This window comes from Myripristis murdjan, chromosome 24 (assembly GCF_902150065.1).
Source record: "Myripristis murdjan chromosome 24, fMyrMur1.1, whole genome shotgun sequence".
In the NCBI taxonomy this organism is placed as follows: Eukaryota; Metazoa; Chordata; class Actinopteri; order Holocentriformes; family Holocentridae; genus Myripristis; species Myripristis murdjan.
Genome location: NC_044003.1, coordinates 28738677 through 28760348, shown reverse-complemented (window position 1 = coordinate 28760348; position 21672 = coordinate 28738677). Strand labels below are relative to the sequence as shown.

At 40.9% G+C, this 21672-nt stretch overlaps 1 protein-coding gene across 1 annotated transcript in view; it reads left to right on the top strand.

Annotated features, from left to right (window-relative positions):
- Window positions 1-21672, top strand: part of igf2r (insulin-like growth factor 2 receptor) — a 66389-nt gene that overhangs the window by 11917 nt on the left and 32800 nt on the right. Inside the window, exons 4-20 of the mRNA XM_030046846.1 lie at window positions 2403-2501; window positions 4298-4430; window positions 4933-5044; window positions 6069-6177; window positions 6776-6935; window positions 9168-9354; window positions 9791-9894; window positions 10420-10584; window positions 11062-11208; window positions 12418-12570; window positions 12668-12805; window positions 13486-13636; window positions 15870-16044; window positions 16216-16331; window positions 16774-16918; window positions 18606-18782; window positions 19895-19990. Of these exons, the coding sequence (XP_029902706.1) occupies window positions 2403-2501; window positions 4298-4430; window positions 4933-5044; window positions 6069-6177; window positions 6776-6935; window positions 9168-9354; window positions 9791-9894; window positions 10420-10584; window positions 11062-11208; window positions 12418-12570; window positions 12668-12805; window positions 13486-13636; window positions 15870-16044; window positions 16216-16331; window positions 16774-16918; window positions 18606-18782; window positions 19895-19990 (2367 nt within the window). The remainder of the gene's footprint in view (window positions 1-2402; window positions 2502-4297; window positions 4431-4932; window positions 5045-6068; window positions 6178-6775; window positions 6936-9167; window positions 9355-9790; window positions 9895-10419; window positions 10585-11061; window positions 11209-12417; window positions 12571-12667; window positions 12806-13485; window positions 13637-15869; window positions 16045-16215; window positions 16332-16773; window positions 16919-18605; window positions 18783-19894; window positions 19991-21672) is intronic.

Genomic DNA, 21672 nt, shown 5'->3' with positions numbered 1-21672 from the left:
TGGATATTTTAGTTAGTTCTTTCTTTCTTTCTTTCTTTCTTTCTTTCTTTTTTTCTTTCTTTCTTTCTTTCTTTTTCAAGACAAATGTATTCATTTCTTTTTATAACTTGTTCTATTGATTGGACCAGTGCAAGTTTTAAATAAATGAAGCCATATTTTTTCTCTACATGCTCTTTTGCATGCTGAAGGGTCATGCAAATATGTTAGAAAAAAGGCTAATATAATGACACATCCTCTAACACTGCTTAAATATCCACTAACTTTTGCACTAGGCATTGTCCAGGGTTTTCTGTTTTGAATTCCTCGACCAACTGGGGAAATATATATTGTGACTTCCCCCCAGCTAACATTCTTAAAAATAGCCACCTTAATCCACTCAAATCATCGAATAAAAAAAGTTTGAAGCTGATGATGTGTAGCAGAATTTTTAAAATCCATAATGACATAAAAATGTTGAGTATTTTCAAAAGAAATAATAATAAAAAAAAATATTTTCTTGTGCAGGCTAAGCTCTTTGTTGTGGTCCTTAGTTACAGTGGTGGCTGGCAGGTGCCTGAAAGGTTTAAAACATGCAGATCTGGTAACTTCTGCACTTCCAAAATCACTCCGTGCCAGAGGAACATTTGGCACCGCAGAGACAGAATTAGATTGCTTGATTTTGTTATTGTCTCTTTTCTTCACTGAACCCCCCTTGCTAACATCCTTAAAAATAACCACCTTCTAGCCCAGTCTGTTGTAGTTCTTCACCAGGTTACTTGAATGTTAAAGCTGCTCTATAAAGTAACTGCAGGCTCAGCAGCTGAAAACAAATGTCTCTCTACACTGCACAGGGAACTGTACTAAATATATGTTTTTGATACCATGGACATATGATGATTTCACAACTATTCATGTGCTTTATCACTGTAGTATAGTCAGTGTTTCCCCCATATATATTTTTTCTTTCAGACGTGAGATGATCTGCTGAGCACATTTTCAACAACACAGTAATATTTAATTTGGATTAAGATACTACAGGCAGTTAGTATCACAGTTAGAGTCTGTGTGCCTCTGTCACTCTGGTTGTCACCACATGTTGCTTGTAACTTTGACCAGAAGCATCTTGGCGGAAATGGGCTACATTTAGAATGATGACGCTAAAGAGTGATCTACCACGGTGGGCTGCCACAGTAGGGAAACACTGACTAAACCTCTCCTTGCTAAAAGTGAAACCTAACAGCAAGCCTTCTGATCACAGAACAAACTGCCTGACATTTATATTCAGTAGGACCTTTCTGCCAAGAGAGTCCCGTGCAGCCAGACCCACATTGAACGAAAACATGGACAAATTGCTTACAGGGAACTAATGTGACTTTTGTAGTTTCACAGTTTTCAGTGCTTAGATTTGTCCACTATAAATAGCTGAAAGCACAGGTCATGAAATCCATGTCCAAATTGCCAGAAATCTAGACTTAAAAACTGTATTACTACTAATTAAAAATGCAAAATAACAGCATCGCATCCCACAGTTACGCTGACGATACTCTAATATACATATATACAGACCTTTCACTGTCAACCTATAGGCTTGCTGTATCAAGGCAGTGAGCAAATCACTAATTGATTTGCCAAAATGTCCTTCAGCTCCATGAAGAAAAAACAGAGAAGGCGGTGATGGAGTGTGTATCCCGTATCATGGCTAAGTCCTTACCGCAGTGGCCCAGATTTGATGCTGAGCAGAGCCCTTTTCTGCATTTCATCCCCTTTCTCTCCCTTGCTTTTCCTGTCTCTCTCTGCTATCACTATTGAATAACACAGAAATGCCAAAAAATAATCCTGAAAGTATCTTGTGACCCATGTTTTGAGATATTTCTAGAGGATAAATTTAAGTTTTGAAAACTGCTTGAAGTTATAGACGTCCAATTTGTCTGACTTTTCATCTGTCAGAAAGGTCCTACCATTAAATGTTTTGCAGAGTCCTGTGTTGGGACCAGCATCTATCATCAGTATTACCAATAGCTCCATGCTATTGGTAGCAGGACTAAAAACAGAATGAAGATGAGTTGACTTTTTGTGGACAAGTAAACTCACAAGTAAATTCTCTAAAAAGTCACATATAGTAAAACTGTTGAGAAATTTTGTAGCATTTCACATAAACAAAACTTGAATTTGAGTGAAAATATAATGTAACAGAGCGCTGCCACATTTACCACAATGTGGCCTACTTTTGCTCAACCCAATATTTATAGATATAAGCTGTGATGTTGATGTATCGTGCTTTTTCCTCATGTTCCTTCAGCGTGAAGCTCCTTACTGCATAGCACTGTAATCTGTTTTTCATACTTACTGATCTGAAACGACCCAGCTGTTTCACATGAATGTTTTGCTAATCAGTGTTCCTGTGTTTTTTTTGTCTGCTGCAGGGGACTCCAGAGTTTGTCACCATGTCCCAGTGTGTGCATTACTTTGAATGGAGGACCTACTCCGCCTGCAAGAAGGACAAATTCAAACCACACAAAGAAGTAGGTGGGATGTCTGATGGGCAAACTGACTCAGCAGGACAGGATGGATTGAGGGTGATGCTGTGACAGCTCATCTTAGGGCAATCGTATACTTATGACTGAGTTTTACTTGCCCAGAATAGAAACACAGGTGAACATGTAGCTGCATGCAAATTTGTGAGTACTCACAGCAGCAACCCACTGCTTCTTCACATAGAAGCGTATGTCGAAACCATTCAGTAGAGCACACACTTCTGCCAACACCATGCAGCTATCAAGATACGACAGTTCCACATTATACACACTTACTGCCACAACAAACAAACAAACAAACAACACACAAAATGAGGTGAAAACATAACCCCTCATGATCTCTGTTGGTGGTGGTAACCAAATTGGAGCTTTTCACTTAACTCTTAACTAGGATAAATCAGACTTCCCACATGGAAAGGTGAGAAGGAACACCAGTTGAGTTGGAACTCCAAGTCAGAATTACTAGAAGATCTGAAACGCTCTGACTTTGCCAAAGTACCCAGACATAATGTCACAACAAAATGTCAGACAACACGGTCAGTGATACGATTTTTCTCTGACTGGGTTTTTATTTGAGACACATGTTCAACTTGAGTCTATCGTTGGCTGTAGTTTTCATTTTCTTTATCTTGTAGGCGTTCATGTTGGTTGCAGTGAAACACATTGAGCACAGAGGTGGGAAGTTCCCGCTTAGAAGTCAGGGCATCTGGCAGTCAGTAGACAGCTCCATAATCTAGGGAGCTGGAACTGGTGATGACATAAACTCATAAAAAGAGTGACAATGGTGAAAGAATGACAGACTACTGAGGGAATGTGAGGATTTAGAAACTGTTTGAGCGGACATAAAGGTGCAGATATCCTTTAACAAGCTCAGAGGCTGAGCTGAGCTGACCATCACATGTCAACACAGATATGGAAACAAAAGCAAAGAACTAGAAAACGAGATACTTTCCTGCAAAGAAACACAGCCAATTATGTGATATTTTAGTCCAGTTGTAGATGGTTTCACAGTGTGGGGTGGTTTGTTTTCTTTTGTCTGTACAAATCCCCCAAACTGTGTTTCCATTTCCTTAGTGTGTATACCATTGCTCTTAGCGTGTGCATGTGTCTGTAGGATAGACTGAACGTTACAAGACACATTTTTCACAGTGGAGATACGACTGTCACATGTGTTCTCATAATGACCTTGTGCATATCGCGTTAACATGGAATGATTGAAAGAACGCATGAAGTGGATGAAATGTGCTCGTTTAGCAACAGATATCAGCTCATGTGGATTTCACTCAACAGTGTGTCGTGCGTCTGTTTGAAGATGTGTCTGAAAACTCCACATCTTATCTGGAATAACCTTCAACCCATAAGGAAACATGTGGTGCCTGTTCAAAAAGGGGGCAGTATAGTTACCAGAAAATGGCTCTTTAAGCTCGGACCATAGCAGATCCCTTAATGTTCAGTCTATTTGCGGGCCTATTTTTCCAACATGTTTCCATGTTTAATTTGTTTGTTTGTTTGTTTGTTTTATTTCTTACTTTTCCCATTTGTGTTGTCAGATCATTCATTAGAGGTGGAATCAGGCAGAAATGGGCTGGTTTAAACCCATTTCTGGATTTTGTTTTTTTAATTTTATCATACTTTAAATAGGACATCTACCTTAACTTGTCCCTTTTCTGTGTGACAGAAAAGGGACATTGACTGTCATGCTAGGTCACTCCCCAGCTACAAATACAACTTCAATTTAAATTCAGTTCAGTACTGCGGTATGAAGCTTCCTCCTTTGTGTCCAGGTGCCCTGCTACGTGTTCGACTCCGATGGCAAGAAACATGATTTAAACCCGCTGATTAAAGTGAATGATGGCTATCTGGTGGACGACGGCGATGACAGCATCGACTTCTACATCAACATCTGCCGCAGCCTCAGTCAGTACCTGGGGGAGGGCTTAGATGGACCGATGCTTGAATAGTAATAATATAAGTGAAGGATGGTATCAACAAATGTCTTCATTTTCCTAATTTTGGCTTGATACTTGAAAGCAGCCCATACTGCCTGTGACAAAAAAGAATGCTTGACCGACCAGCTTTTCAGGCTAATAACAGTATTTTTAGATTCAGTAGTTAATATTTTGTGCTAGGATTCAAATATCTCCACCCTCAACCATTTCCACAGTTAAAGGCACACATGGCATAGTATAGTACAGCATGACTGGTTTCCACTTAAATTCAGAAAGGGAATTCTTAGTCATTTTATTTGTAGCATGTTGTATAGAAATGAGACCTATTTCCTACATTTCTGTAGTTACTTATGCAATACAATATTGTTATGTATGCTTTCTTCTCTACACCACTTCTGTTTGATATGATACCCATCTATTCTCACATTCTTCCTCTTCTCTCCTTCCTCTTCTTCTTCCTCCTCCTGTAGACGGGCCTGTTGGATCCTGTCCTCAGGGCTCTGCAGCCTGCCTAAACACCAGCCATGGCTCCTACAATATGGGTTCTCCTACACAGCAGCTAGAGCTGGTGTCCAGCGACAGGTACTGTGTTAATGCTAACCTTGTATTGAATATACACTGGGGCTGCTAACAGCTAGTAGCCCTTTTTCCTATTAATGCTAGTGTGGATCAGGCCATCTGCCTGAGTTAGAGGAAGAAATGTTTCTGATTTGCAGCTAGCTGCCTGGAAAAATTACCTGAACAATTGCAAGGACAACACCAGTGATTTTGCATGTTTAGTGTAATATTTACAACATGTTTAAACTTAATGTTTTTGGTAAACTTTTCCTAAAGCCAGCAGTCGTATTTTCAAAATATAGTTTTCCTCCATTTTATCCAGCCATTGGTTTCCATTCATTCCACCAGGATATGACAGTGAACTTTCAGAGACTTCAAACTTTCTTCACACCAGTATTCCATAACAAAGTTATGGAATCCACATTAGTTCTCCTAAAAGCAGCAGCACTGGTGTGTTTTGATGACTTGAAATTGGAAAGACTGAAACTTTCTCTGAACCATAAAAGTCCCTGTAGAAATGTTTGCTTTACACAGTGAATTATCACTTGTGTGGTTTATGAACAATGATGACTTTGTTACAAAAAATTGAAAATTGAGGGATTTTTTGTTGTATTGTAACACACAGGTGTTTTGATGGATTAAAGATCATTCAGTGCTGAACAATGGAAATGTATTCCAAGGATGTGTCCAGGATATGGTGTATGCTGCTGTGTTGAATTTTCTGCTTGGAGTTCTGACTTGAACGGCCTGAAGTGAAAATTTCCAGCTTTCTGAAATCTTTTAAATGCAGCATCGATCCTTTCTTAGGATGTAGACTAGCCTTATGTGATAGATCCTGCTAGAATCATCCTAGAAGTAGTGACCTACTGTTGGTTACTTGATTGTTCATTGTCAGATTTTCTTATGGATTTTCCAGACTTGACCATTTGTTGACTGTTGTCACACTTATTGTCTCACACGTGGAGACCACTGCTGAAACTCTAAGCTTGTCTTCACCTGCTTCTTCTCCTCTGTTCCCCTCCCTTCTCTTCTCCTCCTCTCCGACAAGACTGAGGTTACAGTATAATGTCAGTGCTGACTCCTTGCCTCCAGCCTTCTGTAACGGACACACCCCTGCTGTCACCATCACGTTCGTCTGTCCCTCACGCAGACAGCAGGTGGGTTACACACACACACATACACAGCAAAAATGTCCGGTGTTGCGATTACATACTTTATCAGCTGTCAGTTTTCTTTATTTTTACTTTTATTCATTTAACATTTTGTTTAACCAGGTTAGACCCATTGATATTAAGAATATTTTTTTTCAAGGAAGACCTGGCCCAGACAGCAACATCATGTCAAACAGAAATGTCTGCAGGCTGTCCAAATCACATGAAAGAAACCTTAACATAGAAGTGGGTATAAATTCAAAATCGAAGCCACATCACATGGGGAATCCCAGGTCAAATGCTCTGTTGAACCTGGCTGCGTGTTAGCTTGGACCAGTGCATTTAAGTCTGCTGCCCTGATGGATATGCAGTTTGCTACAAGTAGGGCTGGACAAAGTAGCAAAATTATATGGATGTTGTGATATAAGCTCAGATATGATGTAGGATTTTGGATATTGTAACATGTTGTAAGTGTCTTTTCCTTCTTTTCAAATGCTTCTTTACAGCAAAGGGGTGTACTTTTCTTAACGTGGTGGTCTTGCATCTCTGTATGCAAATGACTGTAATTTTGGCTGTACTTTAATGTTTATTAATGGGTTCACAGGGCAGCGATCCCAAAATGACGGCGAAGGCAAACTGTCGTTACGAGATAGAGTGGGTGACAGAGTATGCCTGCCACAGAGACTACCTGGAGAGCCATACCTGCAAACTGAGCAGCGATCAGCATGACATCTCCATCGACCTTACACCCCTCACCCTAACCTGTGAGTATATCCACTCAGACACACTGACCTGACAGCATGCCTTCTCTCTGATGCTCCAAATGCCAACTGACTTGGTGTAAAAATGTTGACTGTTTCTTATCAACAGTAGAACTATTTCCTCGGGCGGTTTAATCTCTCTGTGCTGGTCCTCAGTTACAAGTGGTTATTATGTTAGTTGTTATGTTTGCCCTCCAACATGTCTACGTGTGTTTAATGAAGAAAAAAAAAACAAATGGCAGCAATTGCAATCAGTCTACTTCTGTTTCTGTGGTGGCTACTGCTCCTCTGGAGTGGAGTGATACAGGAAGTACAGAGGCAAAGCTATCATGTGCTGTGCTTAAACTGTGTGTACGATCGTTTGACGCACAAATCTGGTATTCATCAGTATTTTCTTACCCGAATTTGTTCTTACTCTGCGAACAAATTTAGAACTGCTTCAGACCATGCGTACACACAAACAGGAAGTCCGTACTGACTTAGAAAATGCAAATACACACCTTTTAAGTACATGCAGAGTATATAAAACCACATTCATTAAAAAGAGATTTAATTAACATTTTTTAAAATCATTAATATACTAATATATTGGCCAAATGTATTAAATAACCATGAAATTGACACACTTTCACCCTCATCATTGTGACAATTAAAATATAAAATATAAAATAATAACAACAGTCCTATTTTACAAAGGAATATATGTTGCTAGTCTCTCATCCTGTGGCGTTAGATCAGGTGGACCTTGTCCTCCACCAGTCTCCTTCTTTTTCTTCTGGTCCGTAATGCGTTTTTTGGCATCAACTTTTATGTAAACCCACTTTTTTTTCACCTGGGCCACAGTGCACTTCTCCAGAGATACTACGTTGACAGCCTGGTTATTGCAAGTCCAAGCATCATTTTTTTTTTTTTTTTTTTTTTTAACCATGGTCACCCCCGAGGAAATACTCTGTACAAGTATTCCTTTTCTGGCATCCACCTCGGACACAATTGTTTCGATTTCTGTGGTTGTAAAGTTCTTTTGTTTTTTGCCTCTTGGCGCCATCGCTTCTAACAAACTGTGAAATTTACGACTTCTCTCCTCACGTAACCGCTTCCTTCATTCGTGAATTATCTCTAGGCAAGCGGTTTCCTTATATGGAGAAATGGGGCCGTGGTAATATGCTAATCACAAATTGCGAGCACACGCCTGTCAGTTTAGAATGATTCTGATTGACAAACATACGCAAGGTGGTGAGAACAAAATTGGTCGGTACGCAGGTGTCATGAATCCCACGGATGAATACCATCCTACGCAATTATTTTTTGCGCAAAGTAAGAACATTTCCACGCACATATTAGTGAATGAGGCCCAATGAGAGGAAGATGACACCACTACTGTCCTACAGAACAAATAGAGGGGGAAGGGAAATAATATCACATTTATTAAAGTGGATGAACTATCCCTTTAGTATCAGTGGAGGATCAAACCCATATTTAGTAAAAATTCATGGTGACATTTGAATTTTATTTGCAGGATGTCTAGTATGTACACTATGAGCAATATGGGCTTACAGTCCTGTGTATTTTTAGCCCCGTTTGAGGAAGTACATTTATAAGTGTTCTGTAATGACCTCTCTGGTTTTGGCCAACACATTGTTAGTCACAGGCAAAGCTTTTTGACCATGCTGAAGTCATAATTCGTAATCTGCGGTAACAATGTTGGCTACAATTTAGTATCTCACTGGGATTATTCCGTAGCATTACATGTGGATGGATGTAGGTTTTTAATGTGTATGCATCTGTTGAACTAATGTGTACAGCTTGACCATGGGTTTTACAGGGTCATACTCATACTGTTAGACTGAAGCTGTTGGTAGCCACTATTCGGTAACTTTGAATTTGAAATGATTCATGTCGAAATATTTCAAAAATTCAACTATCTAGTCTTTCTTCTTCTCAGGATGAAAAAGCATCTGAAACGGCATGTGGGACACCAAAACCCTCTGCTGAAATTCAGACTGATAATAATAATCATAAAAAGAATAATAATAAGTGTAGTCAGAAAACTAACTAATATTAATAAGAATAATACATGTTCATGCATACATGTATGGAATGTGGTCAAAACATCTCATTAGAAGTAGTCTATGGTCAGTCTATGGTTTTCCCACATACAGTATATTGGTCTGATTTTACTAATGCCCTTTGTGTGTGTGTGTGTGTGTGTGTGTGTGTGTGTGTGTCTGTTTGTAGCTACAGACCACCCATACTATGCTGAATCGAACAGTGGAACTGAGAGCTACATTTACTACCTAAACGTGTGTGGGGCGACCACAGCCAAAGAGTGTGGCAGCCCGGGCGACTTTGTGGGCGCCTGCCAGGTGAAAAGCAACGGACAGGTGAAGAAGGTTGCCGGCAGATACCTGAACCAGACACTACGGTACCGTCTCACTGTCTGCCTGCATGTCTGTCAGCGTCTCTTTGTGTTCCTCTTGACTGTCGTCAGTCATAAGTCAGTTCCACTGGTTTGTGCAGTTGCGTAGCTAGTTAGTACCATAGAATAGATTTGGGTAAAATCAGCATTTGGCAAAGGTCTTTGAATCGTGGGAAGTCAGAGTATTTCCAGGTGGCTCCCCTCGCCAAGGCTGTAGCATTCACTGACATCACTGAATCGGTAGGCGAATGTGTTTATGTTGGTGAACGCCTGAAAGGCTAACAGAAAGCATTTCTGTTGTCACCAGAGCTATTTAACATTTTTTAAAGTGAATTATACAGCTGATTAGGCTGATCTGACATCATAATTACAGGTAAATATACTGCCTAACTCTTCTAACCCTTCTTTGCTCCATCCCTGTGTGTTTCTCTCCACTCTATAGGTATTCAGATGGAGATCTGACTCTGATCTACCCCAGTGGTGACAGGTGCTCCACAGGCTTCCAGAGAATGACCATCATCAACTTTGAGTGCAACAAGACTGCGAGTGAGAAACTCTTTATACCACACACAGAGAAGAGCCTGAGTTTCCATGAAAGATGCTCGTAACTCTAAGTTCTGACAGGAAGTGAGGCGACACTGTGTGACAAGTTGGGCTCTACTTGCTTTGTAAATGCCAAGTAGGAGGAGAAATTCACGAGCTCCTGGATCCAAACCTACTTTAAGCTGATTGGCTATCAGGCCAGGTTCTCACTCAAGTTGAAAGAAATCCACAGTTTGCAGCATCTGGAGTGAAGTTATGTCTGGCTCACTCTTTTTGTATTTTGCATTGACTTTGCATGCATTCATACCAACTCCAAAAATTTTTCACCATCTGCAAGAAAGCAGGATAAGATTTTGATAACTAGTGGCATCTGCTTTCAAATTGATTAAATCAGGCTTTATTTTCTGATTTGTTCAGTGGGGCTCCACCATGCATACTGTTGTCTGTTTTCCTTCACCTCTTCCTTGGCAAACATATTATCCTTCAGATCTTAATTTACCCTTCTTTGCTCTGCTCTGTTTTCCTCAGCTAATGGTGGGCGAGGGTTACCAGTGTTTACAGGTGAGACAGACTGCACCTACTACTTTGACTGGCAGACGTCTCACGCCTGTGTGAAGGAGAAGGAGGATCTACTGTGCCGGGTCACTGACGGCAGCAAGCACTATGACCTTTCACCCCTCACTCGATACCCTGGTGAGATCACAGATATATGGGGATAGCACTGGTCCTTGTATTAAAACACATTTATCAACCGATCAGTGTCATCCACCTCTGATTATATATTCTAGTGTGACGTTTTGATCAGATTCCACCATTTTTCATCATTTGCTAATTTGCTTATCATCAAGCCAATGAGCAAAAAAAACCCCAAAAAGTCAATAATTAGCAAAAATTGTTTGGTTAAAAAAAATGACTTATTTGTAAAAAATATTTTCAAAAGGAAACTATATTTATGATCATTAAAATTCTGTATTTAAATGCCAGACCAGTGACGCTGGATTAAAGTAAAATTTCATGTTTAAATGCCTGTGAGAGGAGTCTGAACACAGCATTTATTAATTTCTTACAGCTTCTCTGTTCTGTCTTCACCTACTTTCCCTCTGGAGGCAGCTTTTTCAGATTTTCTTCCCTTCCCTTGATGTTGCTTTTCCACTCCCTCATGTCCCGCAGAGTCAGATTCCAGTGTGAACTGGGAGGCGGTGGACGCCAACGCTCCAGAGTCTGACCCACGACGTTTCCACCTCAACGTGTGTCACAAAGTGATTCAGAGAGGAGCTGCTGCTGGTTGCCCAGAGGACGCCGCCATCTGCGCTGTGGGCAAGTGTTGGCCGTTTCTGGGCCTTTTCTCAACGTCACTATGCATACATCTAGATTAGTGCACACATTCACAATTAGACAGGGTTTTCTGCTGTTTATTCTCATATGTATTTGGCAATTTTAACCATTAGGGTAGAGTTGGTCAATCTATAAAGAAATAAATGACTTACATATTTGTGACTACATCCTGGTCATTTTGAAATACGGTAATGTGCAAGTACATTGTGCAGTAGGACTCCCCAGCATCTGCACTTGCTAATGCTGATTTATTAAAGGCAGTTTGAAGGCCATACTTGGTCTTACAGCTGTCTGCACCATCATATTTTATTCTAAGGTGCTTGTGGAAATGATTGGAGCTGGTTGTACCTGATAAAATTCCTGTTTGTTGAAAACTATTCTTTTTCTCTCTCAAGACCGCATAAGTTAGATAATTTAATAATATAAACTGCTGTTAATTGCAGCACAAGAAAGAGGAGTTTATTTGGGCATTATTTGCTGTAACAAATGACTGTTAGGTGACTCTATCACAGTGTTTTGGCCCCTTTATGTCATACTTTTACAAATCTCCATGTTGCAGCTGATTAAAGACACAGCCTTGGTGTGACCCTGACATCTTCAACATTACATTTAGTGTAGACTGTAAACCTGATTTTGATTATATGTTGTGAAATCTTTAGTACCCCCACATGATTTGCAAAATGGTTTCTTGCAATGTAAAATGTGGGGAAATTGTAGTAAATGGGCCAAATATTCAAAATCACTGCTGTGGTCCTTTAACAGGTTTTTGGTTTCCTTTTTTGCTGGTGCAACAAGCTGCAGATCACTTAGAGTGGTGTGAAGAGGCAGTGTTGGCATCTGTCTTTGCTAGTGGTGTTGTGATATACCAGTACTGATGATATATACAGTATCATGGTACTAATACGTATGTGAAAATATTATTTAAGTAACCATTTCTGTTTCTTTTTGTTCTCACTTTGTCAGTTAAAGATGAATTTGACTGATATCATTATTATTATTTCAAAGTTTCAGCAGACATCACAAAAAATCTGATTAAAAAAATCTGATACTGTGACATTATTATCTATTCTGTGCCCCAACTCATTTTCTTGAGTAAAACCGGAGGTATTTACTGCTGGAGTGAGGAGTAGAACAGCACTTGGGAAGACTGTTTGCCGCTGTGTTTGTATTGATTGTGTTTTCCTGGTTCAGATAAGGACCATAAAGCCACGAGTCTGGGCAGCTTCCTCTCCGCTCCCCAGAAGACTGAAATAGGAGGTGATATCAGACTGACTTATACTGATGGAGACGAGTGCAGCAACAAGATGAAAATCAAAACCATGTTGACTCTAAAGTGTAAACCAGGTGAGCACAGCATGTATACTTGGTCGTACCGTCTGATGTTACTGCCACACTGTTATATTTCTATCTTGACCTTTAACCCGCCTGTCTTCTCCTGTAGGAGATCTCCAGAGTCCGCCTGTCGTTCGGAGCATTTCCTCTGATGGTTGTTTGTATGAGTTAGAGTGGCACACTGCCGCCGCCTGCGTCCTGTCGAAGACGCAGGGAGACAACTGCATGGTGGAAGACGCTCAGGCTGGTAGGACATTTGGAAACACACACACACACACACACACGCACACGCACACACAAGTGTAAATTCTAGAGTTTGATGGATATAGGTTTTTGTATCCCGAAAGAGAGACCCTTCTGTCTGGAATGAGCTCATTTGCTTCATCATCACTTGTCAAGACACATTTCAAAAGATCTCTGACATGCAATACCAACTACATTTTTAGTTTTGCTTTTTTATTTTATTTTTATTTATTCATTGCGATCAGAGCTAAATCTTCTCCTAAATGTCAGAGTTTCTGGTAATGGCAGATTAGACTAAGAAGCTGATTGCTGATGGAAAAATCTCTTCCAACATGTTTATCACTACAGACAAAGACGCTGAGTGGTGGGGACAGGAAGCAAAGGAGATTATGGGAAATGTCTTAAAAGGATAGTTTACCCAGTTTGAAAAATGGGTGGTATTTTGATATTATTTCATAGCACCACTACTGTCCTACATAACAGCTAAGAAGGGGAGTGAAATAATATCAAACGTCAGATTTCACAATACTATTGACAGACAGCTTCACAAACAGATACGGAGATACACACACACACACACACATATATGCATGGTTACTTGACTCCATTTAATAACTGATCATTAGTCACTGTTCTGTCTCACTATATTTTCATCACCCTCCCCTTCCCTCTGTTTCCTCCCAGGCTTCTCTTTCAACTTGGCACCTCTCACCAAAGCTAACGGTGGCTTCTACAACCTGACTAACGGCAGCTATGACTACTACATCAACGTGTGTGGCTCGGTGACAGCAGCCAAGTGTCCTCAGAAAGCTGGAGCCTGCCAGGTAGACAAAAGGTAAGACGTGGCCGAGGAGGATGGAAGTGAGCGTGCAGCAGTCCAAGAGCATGAGGGTGACTTCTTCTCTACGGTGGTTCGAGTGTTTTTTACACAGCTTAGTTGAATACTAAGTGAACGTGTTCTGACAATAGTCTGTTATGTGAAACAGCAGTCTGTTGTTCGTACATAACAGTGTTGTTATGCCTCTGCACTGGAGACAAGTGTGACCAGAGGCATTATGTTGTCAGGTTGTTCGTCTGTCCATCAGTACGTACGCCATATGTCAGGAACGCTTGGAGGGATTTTCTTCAAATTTGACTCAAATATCCACTTGGCCTCAAGAAAGAGCTGATTAGATCATGGTGGTCAGAGGTCAAAGGTCAAGGACACCATGACCTCACAAAACACATTTTTGGCCATAACTCAATAATCTAATATGCTGATTGTAATACAGATTCACACAAATGTCTAATAGGATAAAATGATGAAATCATGATGTTTTATATCCAAAAGATCAAAGGTCAACTTCACTGTGACGTAGTAATTTTCTGTAAAAACACTTTTCTGGCCTTTATTCAACATCATAACTCAGCATTTTCACTCCACTTTCCCTCCCTGGATGACAACCAGGAAAGGGCACCTCCTGTTTCTCTGGTAGTCCGCCACAAGCTCACTGGTTTTCCTGATTATCCTGGCAATTTGGCTTTTTTATTACTTACTGTTCTGCTCTCTGCATTGTGCTATTCATATTTTTATATGGATATTTGTATCCTTTGTGTGCTTGTTTGTTTGTGTGCTTGTATGTGCTGAAGGTTGATATTGAGCTTCAAGTGCTTATGGTCGCACCATGTGACAAGTCAGTCCTCTCTACTTCTCTGTAACAACAGTCTCAAGTCAAGACAACATGTTGCTCACTGGAGATTATTCACTGGACTCGTACATGTAGACAGCCATGGATTCAAACTGCAACTTGATGGGTTGGCAGAGTCATACGACCACGAGGTGGTACTTCTAGTTTTACATCTAACCCTGTCCCTCTGTAGACAAGAAGTCTGGCCTGTTTTGCTGGATCCTAATCCAATGAGCTAGTGTCACCTTGTGGCAAAAAAACATAATTCTTGTTGGTGTAGACAGTCCTGCCAGACTAGTTGCTGGCAGGACCTTCTATCTTACTATAGCTTACTGTAGTTCTTGCTACTCGTTTCCCATGCTTTTGGAAAAAACCCAAGTGAATTTCTTCAGGTTTCAAAATTTGATGATTTTTATTCACCAGGCTGACCCTCAATTTGTCCTTAACTACAATTTTTAAAACAGATATTAAAATTAATTTACAAATGCCTTTTCCTTTTTTTAAAATTTAAAATAAATTATTATAATTATTGTATTTTACCTCTTACCTTTTTTACATGAATTATAGTCATTGTAAAATGACTATAAACCATTTTTCCTTGATGATTCCCACCCCTGTAACCTTTTCATTATTGTAACAGCCTTAAAGAAGCGCCCTGTTTGCTGCAGAGAGGAAAAAAATCAGGCCTTTTTTTCAGATCTTGACTCACCTTCAACACTCAGACCTACCTAAATCAGTCCGTTTTGGACCTTCTGTTTTAGTTGTATGAGATTTGCTAACGATGAGGTCAGAAAATGGATAAATACAATGCCATGTTTTTGAAAGCAAAAATTGTTTGGTTTTTCCCACTACCTTGTCTTTGACCGTACGACGGCTCTCGTCTGTCTTCCTTCCAGCTCTTACTAACATTCACCATGTAGCCCGCTCAACACGCAACCTGGAAACTGGAATGTTAGAGGAAATCAAGTATCAGGTGTTTTACCAACTAAAGTCAAGTGATCCAGCAGTCAGGCTCATAAAGTCTCATATCCTTGTCACGCAAGAACAAATGAACTGTCCTGGTTTTGGAACATTGTGGGGTCAATAGAGTGTCTTATACTTACAGCTGGAAAAAGCCTTGACATGCTTACAAAGAGAGGTTGAACAATAAAGTGGGGAAGAGAATAACAGAGAAGCATTGTCTGGATGTCAGGGAGTTGATTGTAGAGTGAAAGTAACGGGCATTACGCCAAGTCCAGCATAAAACTGGGGAAATGAGTGAATTGCATATGGTTACTGGAATGCAGCCTTTAAAACAAGGAAAATAAAACACATGCCAAAATCCAAATCACATCACAATATCCATTATAATATTGATACCCCGCCCGACCCTACACCATCATTTTTTCTCGTCCCCTGTAGTTCTAACTCTTGGAGTCTGGGGGAATGGGACTCGCATCTGTCTTACTACAACGGCCTGATCCAGCTGAGCTATGCTAACGGCTCCCAGTACAACAACAAAGAGCACACCCTGCGATCCACCCTCATCTCCTTCCTCTGCGACCGAGACGCTGGAGCTGGTAAACCTGAGTTCCAGGTAAACCCCTATCCTCCTCTCCCCTCCTGCCCTATCAATTGTTACTCAGTACGTCGTGAGTTGAAAATATTTTTTGCAATACAGAATTTGTAACTTGAATTTTTGCCCATGTAGTGCATTTCTCCATCAACATGAAGAAAGTTCGATCTTATTTTATCTCTTTGAATTCAGACAGAGGACAATTACACGTATAACTTCCTCTGGTATACATCGTATGCGTGTCCTGAAAGGCCTCATGAATGTCTGGTGACGGATCCCAACACCCTGCACCAGTACGACCTGTCAAGGTAAGAAGAAGATTAGAACTAGAAAAGCTACACTTGGCTGACTGCATACTTACACCAACGTCATACGATTCTCAGGATCGGCGTTTCCCTGTCATAGCTGACCAAATTAAACTTTTGTCAGTTCATGCTTTTAAATTGAAGGCATTATTTATTGTTTAATACATTCAAACACTTAAAAGTTCAAACAGTCGTGTGTGTGGTTGATTTAGGGAGTATTTCTGTTGCTGGAGTTATGCATCTCTTTGTGATAGGCCACGCCCACCACCTCACTCCCTTTTGGCCAATCGGTACACAAACTTAATCAGCTCTTCCTGTCCTCATGACCAAGCAGTCCACAAAATCTTGCCATGTTATGTGAATCTGTTGGGAAATGAAATGCCTTTTTGTGATTGGCAATGCCACACATCTCTTCACCGCTTCTCTTCCCCTCCTGTTCCTCCAGCTTGTCCAGCTCTGGTAAGAACTGGGAGGCCATGGATCTGACCAACCACAGGAAGTACTACATCAGTGTATGTCGGCCTATCACTGGTGTAATGGGCTGTGATCGGCAGGCATCCGTCTGCCAGATGAAGTACTCGTCGGAGCAGGTCTGTAAAAGCTGGACAACTTGAACGTAGCATTGCACGGGTTTAAGGCCCCAGTATACTTGATAAGAAGTCAGACTTTTAGGGCAAAAAGACATCTTGCTGGGCACAACATGTGGTGCTTCAGGGTCTTTTGGTGTTTTTGCAACCCCCCACAGGCAAACTTTTCTTTTGTCTGTTACATCTGATACCTCCCTCTGTTTCTGATTGGTCCTGTTGTCACATGGCTGGTGAGTCGCCAGTGAGGCTGTTGGCACATTCTTCAACTTTGACTTTGACTCATTGGCTACTTCCAGTGCCAGTTGGCATTATATTCTACTTCATTCATTCATCTTCTAAGCCGCTTATCCTCACTAGGGTCGCGGGGCGGGTGCTGGAGCCTATCCCAGCGCACATAGGGCGAAGGCAGTGAAACACCCTGGACAGGTCGCCAGTCCATCGCAGGGCAGACAGACAAACACTGACATTCACACACACAGTCATACCTAGGGGCAATTTAGCATCTCCAATTCACCTAACCTGCATGTCTTTGGATGGTGGGAGGAAACCGGAGTGCCCGGAGGAAACCCACGCAGACACGGGGAGAACATGCAAACTCCACACAGAAAGGACCTTGGGTGGGAATCGAACCCACTGTGAGGCTCACTGTGAGGCAACAGCGCTAACCACTGCGCCACCGTGCCGCCCTTATATTCTACTTCTACTGAGTAAAATATCTATATCTATGTCGATATCTATAGATAGATATAGATATCAGATAGATAGATAGATAGATAGATAGATAGATAGATTTTTTTTTTTACTTTTTCTGTTTGCTGCATTCATGAAGTAGGTACATAAACGTAGTTTTAACCTTGAGTGGTGTTTTTCATCTTACATTTTTGAAATCGTGTCCTGTCACATGATCTCACAGACACATTCCTCAGGTATTTGGAAGATTCCAAAATATCTTCTTTTCATTGCTAGATATACTGTAGCCATTCTGTCATTTATCACCGCAGCCATTAGTGTTCTCTGTTGTGTTTCCGGCATCAAGCTGGCTTTCAGCAGGCGACCTGTGACTGCTCTGAGCCCCCTCCTGGCATGCAGTGGCATAAAAAGAAACACAGTTCTCACAGAGTATACTTCATACTGTGTTTCAAGACGTGTCTGCTGGACTTATGTGGTTTTATCTTGCATCTCGTGAAGTATACTGACAGATTTAATGTGACCGTTTGGGTTCTTACCTTATATAGTAGTATTTGGGAACCCGCTCCCTGTGGTAAGAACAAGCACCTCCCAGAGAGTGTTGTTCTCTAGAATGGATGACATGTACCTGGCCCACCAAACAGCATGATTTTCATTGGTGACCCAAAGCTGAAAAGATGCTTTAAATGATGCACAACAACACGTTTGTTGGGGATTCATTATTGATGTTCCAGCCCTCTTGCTTTCTAACTGGTGGAACTACTTTGTTTCAGTTTCAGTAGTGGGAGGGGGAGAGAGGATGGAGCTTAGGCCAGTACTTGTGGTAGAAGAGATGAAGTTGATATTATTGTGGTTTTACTGGTTGCCACTAGATATTACTAAAGAATCCATTATAGCGATGGATCATTTAAATAAATAAATCTTTTTTTTTCTAGGGCATTTGTACAACGAATGCTGTTTTCTGATGTGAAATTTAGGAATTGTGTCCTTTGTTTGTCCCCAGGGCTCTACGACAGAAACTGTGGCAGTCAGCAACATGGGTGTTGCCAAGCGGGGCCCAATCATCGAGGGGCCTGACCGGCTATTGCTGGAGTTTACCGACGGCTCGGCCTGCGAATCAGAAGGCTTACAGCTCACATACACAACACGCATCCACCTGGTCTGCTCCAGGGAGTCTGCAGTGAGTTGCTAGACTTCAAATAGTAAATATGTGTGGCAGTGGACCTATAGCATGTTCCAGATATCAGCATTATTTTAAACCTGCACTTTGCAGTTTTAGAACATGGTTGTTTGTACTGCTTATTTAAAATCAGATTGCAGCCAGTCAGTGTTTTTCAACACTCATATGGTAGATGTGGTGTGGTTTGTTTGATTGTGTAATAACTGTACAATTGTCCCTGTGGTTTTTAATCGCTCTAGAGCAGGAGTTACCCAACCTTTTCCTGTTTGGAGTCATGTAGAGGCACTATTTGTCCTGCAACCCACTAAATATTTTGTGAAGTGAAATAAAGTTGTCAGCAAGTAGCTGACAACAAGTTTTTAATGAACTCATAGCTGTCACTAGGATGAATAATGTAGGTTATTTGTTCTTTTAGCTCCAAAACATTCAGTTACATTTAATATGGGCAAATAAATAGCATGTATTACATTCCTAATCAAAATCTTAAGACCAGTTGAGAAATTGCAAGAATTTACATTTTGCACTGTTGGATCTTAAGAAGGTTCTAAGTAGAGTTTCAAAATGCAAAAAGAAGAAATGGGAGTGAGACAAAAAAAAAAAAAAAAATTGAGTAAGCAATTTATTGCAAACAACCATTAAACTGAAATAGGCTGTTCATCAGCTGATCAAAAGTTTAATGGTTGGTTCTTTTATTAAGAAAAGAAAGGATTGATGTGACCTTCTCATGACCCATGTCTGTTCCAAACAAACATGTTTTCTTACATGTGTAAAAAATACAATTTGCAGGGGTGCCTGTGACAAATAAAGCAGAAAAAAAAAAAAAAAAAAATCTTTAAAAAAAGAAAATACAATTTGCAGGCCAGGCCATCTCTGTAGCACCATGGTGTTTTATGTACAACTTTTTTCAAAGATTTTGTCTTTATCAAATAATTGCAGCTCCTGCAGTCTGGATATTGCATTTGGCCATATTGCGATTTTTATAATATTTCTATTAATTGTTCAGCCCCAGTGAACAATATTGATGGCTCTATGAAAAACCTGAGGTTTGGTTTGTTAATAATGCAGTTTTTCTAAGTATCTGAGGTGTGTATGTGTTTCCTGTGTTTGTGCAGACAATGAGCCCGCGGTTCCTGGACTATCAAAACTGCACTGCCAACTTTATGTGGGAGACGAGGGCAGCTTGTGCCATCAAGACCACCATGAACAATGTGAGTTCACCTACAAGATAGCATATTCTTACTGGCTACGTACTTATCCACGCACACAGTCAGATGAAAATTATTTTGACAGATGCTCCACCATACCAATGATCTTGCATGTTTAGCCTAATATCTACAAAATGCATCAGCTTCACCTCTCTGTTAAGCTTTTCCTAAAGCAAGCAGTTATATTTTAGAACTGTGATATCATTTTTCCTCCCTTTTATCCAGCCACTGGTTTCCATTCATTTCACTACAACATGAAGATGAACTCTCAGAGACTTCAAACTTTCTTCACACCAGTATTCCTCACTGTAATAAAGTCATCCACATTAGTTTTTTTTTTAAATGTTGATTTAAAAAATATCAGCCATGCATAAATCCTAAAATAAACAGACTGTGCTACACTATATTACCAAAAGTATTCGCTCACCCATTCAAATGATCAGAATCAGGTGTCCTAATCACTTGGCCTGGCCACAGGTGTATAAAATCAAGCACTCAGGCATGCAGACTGTGAAACAAGACATTTGTGAAAGAATGGGCCGCTCTCAGGAGCTCAGTGAATTCCAGCGTGGAACTGTCATAGGATGCCACCTGTGCAACAAATCCAGTCGTGAAATTTCCTCGCTCCTAAATATTCCACAGTCAACTGTCAGCTCTATTATAACAAAATGGAAGCGTTTGGGAACAACAGCAACTCAGCCACGAAGTGGTAGGCCACGTAAAGTGACGGAGAGGGGTCAGCGGATGCTGAAGCGCATAGTGCAAAGAGGTCGCCGACTTTCTGCACAGTCAATTGCTACAGAGCTACAAACTTCATGTGACCTTCAGATTAGCCCAAGTACAGTACGCAGAGAGCTTCATGGAATGGGTTTCCATGGCCGAGCAGCTGCAGCCAAGCCACACATCACCAAGTGCAATGCAAAGCGTTGGATGCAATGGTGTAAAGCACGCCGCCACTGACCTCTAGAGCAGTGGAGACGCGTTCTCTGGAGTGATGAATCACGCTTTTCCATCTGGCAATCTGATGGACGAGTCTGGGTTTGGAGGTTGCCAGGAGAACGGTACATTTCAGACTGCATTGTGCCGACTGTGAAATTTGGTGGAGGAGGAATTATGGTGTGGGGTTGTTTTTCAGGAGCTGGGCTTGGCCCCTTAGTTCCAGTGAAAGGAACTTTGAATGCTTCAGGATACCAAAACATTTTGGACAATTCCATGCTCCCAACCTTGTGGGAACAGTTTGGAGCGGGCCCCTTCCTCTTCCAACATGACTGTGCACCAGTGCACAAAGCAAGGTCCATAAAGACATGGATGACAGAGTCTGGGGTGGATGAACTTGACTGGCCTGCACAGAGTCCTGACCTGAACCCGATAGAACACCTTTGGGATGAATTAGAGCGGAGACTGAGAGCCAGGCCTTCTCGACCAACATCAGTGTGTGACCTCACCAATGCGCTTTTGGAAGAATGGTCAAAAATTCCTATAAACACTCTCCTCAACCTTGTGGACAGTCTTCCCAGAAGAGTTGAAGCTGTAATAGCTGCAAAAGGTGGACTGACATCATATTGAACTCTATGGGTTAGGAATGGGATGGCACTTCAGTTCATAGTATGAGTAAAGGCAGGTGAGCGAATACTTTTGGTAATATAGTGTATAATAAGTTCAACAAACACATAGACAAATAAAAT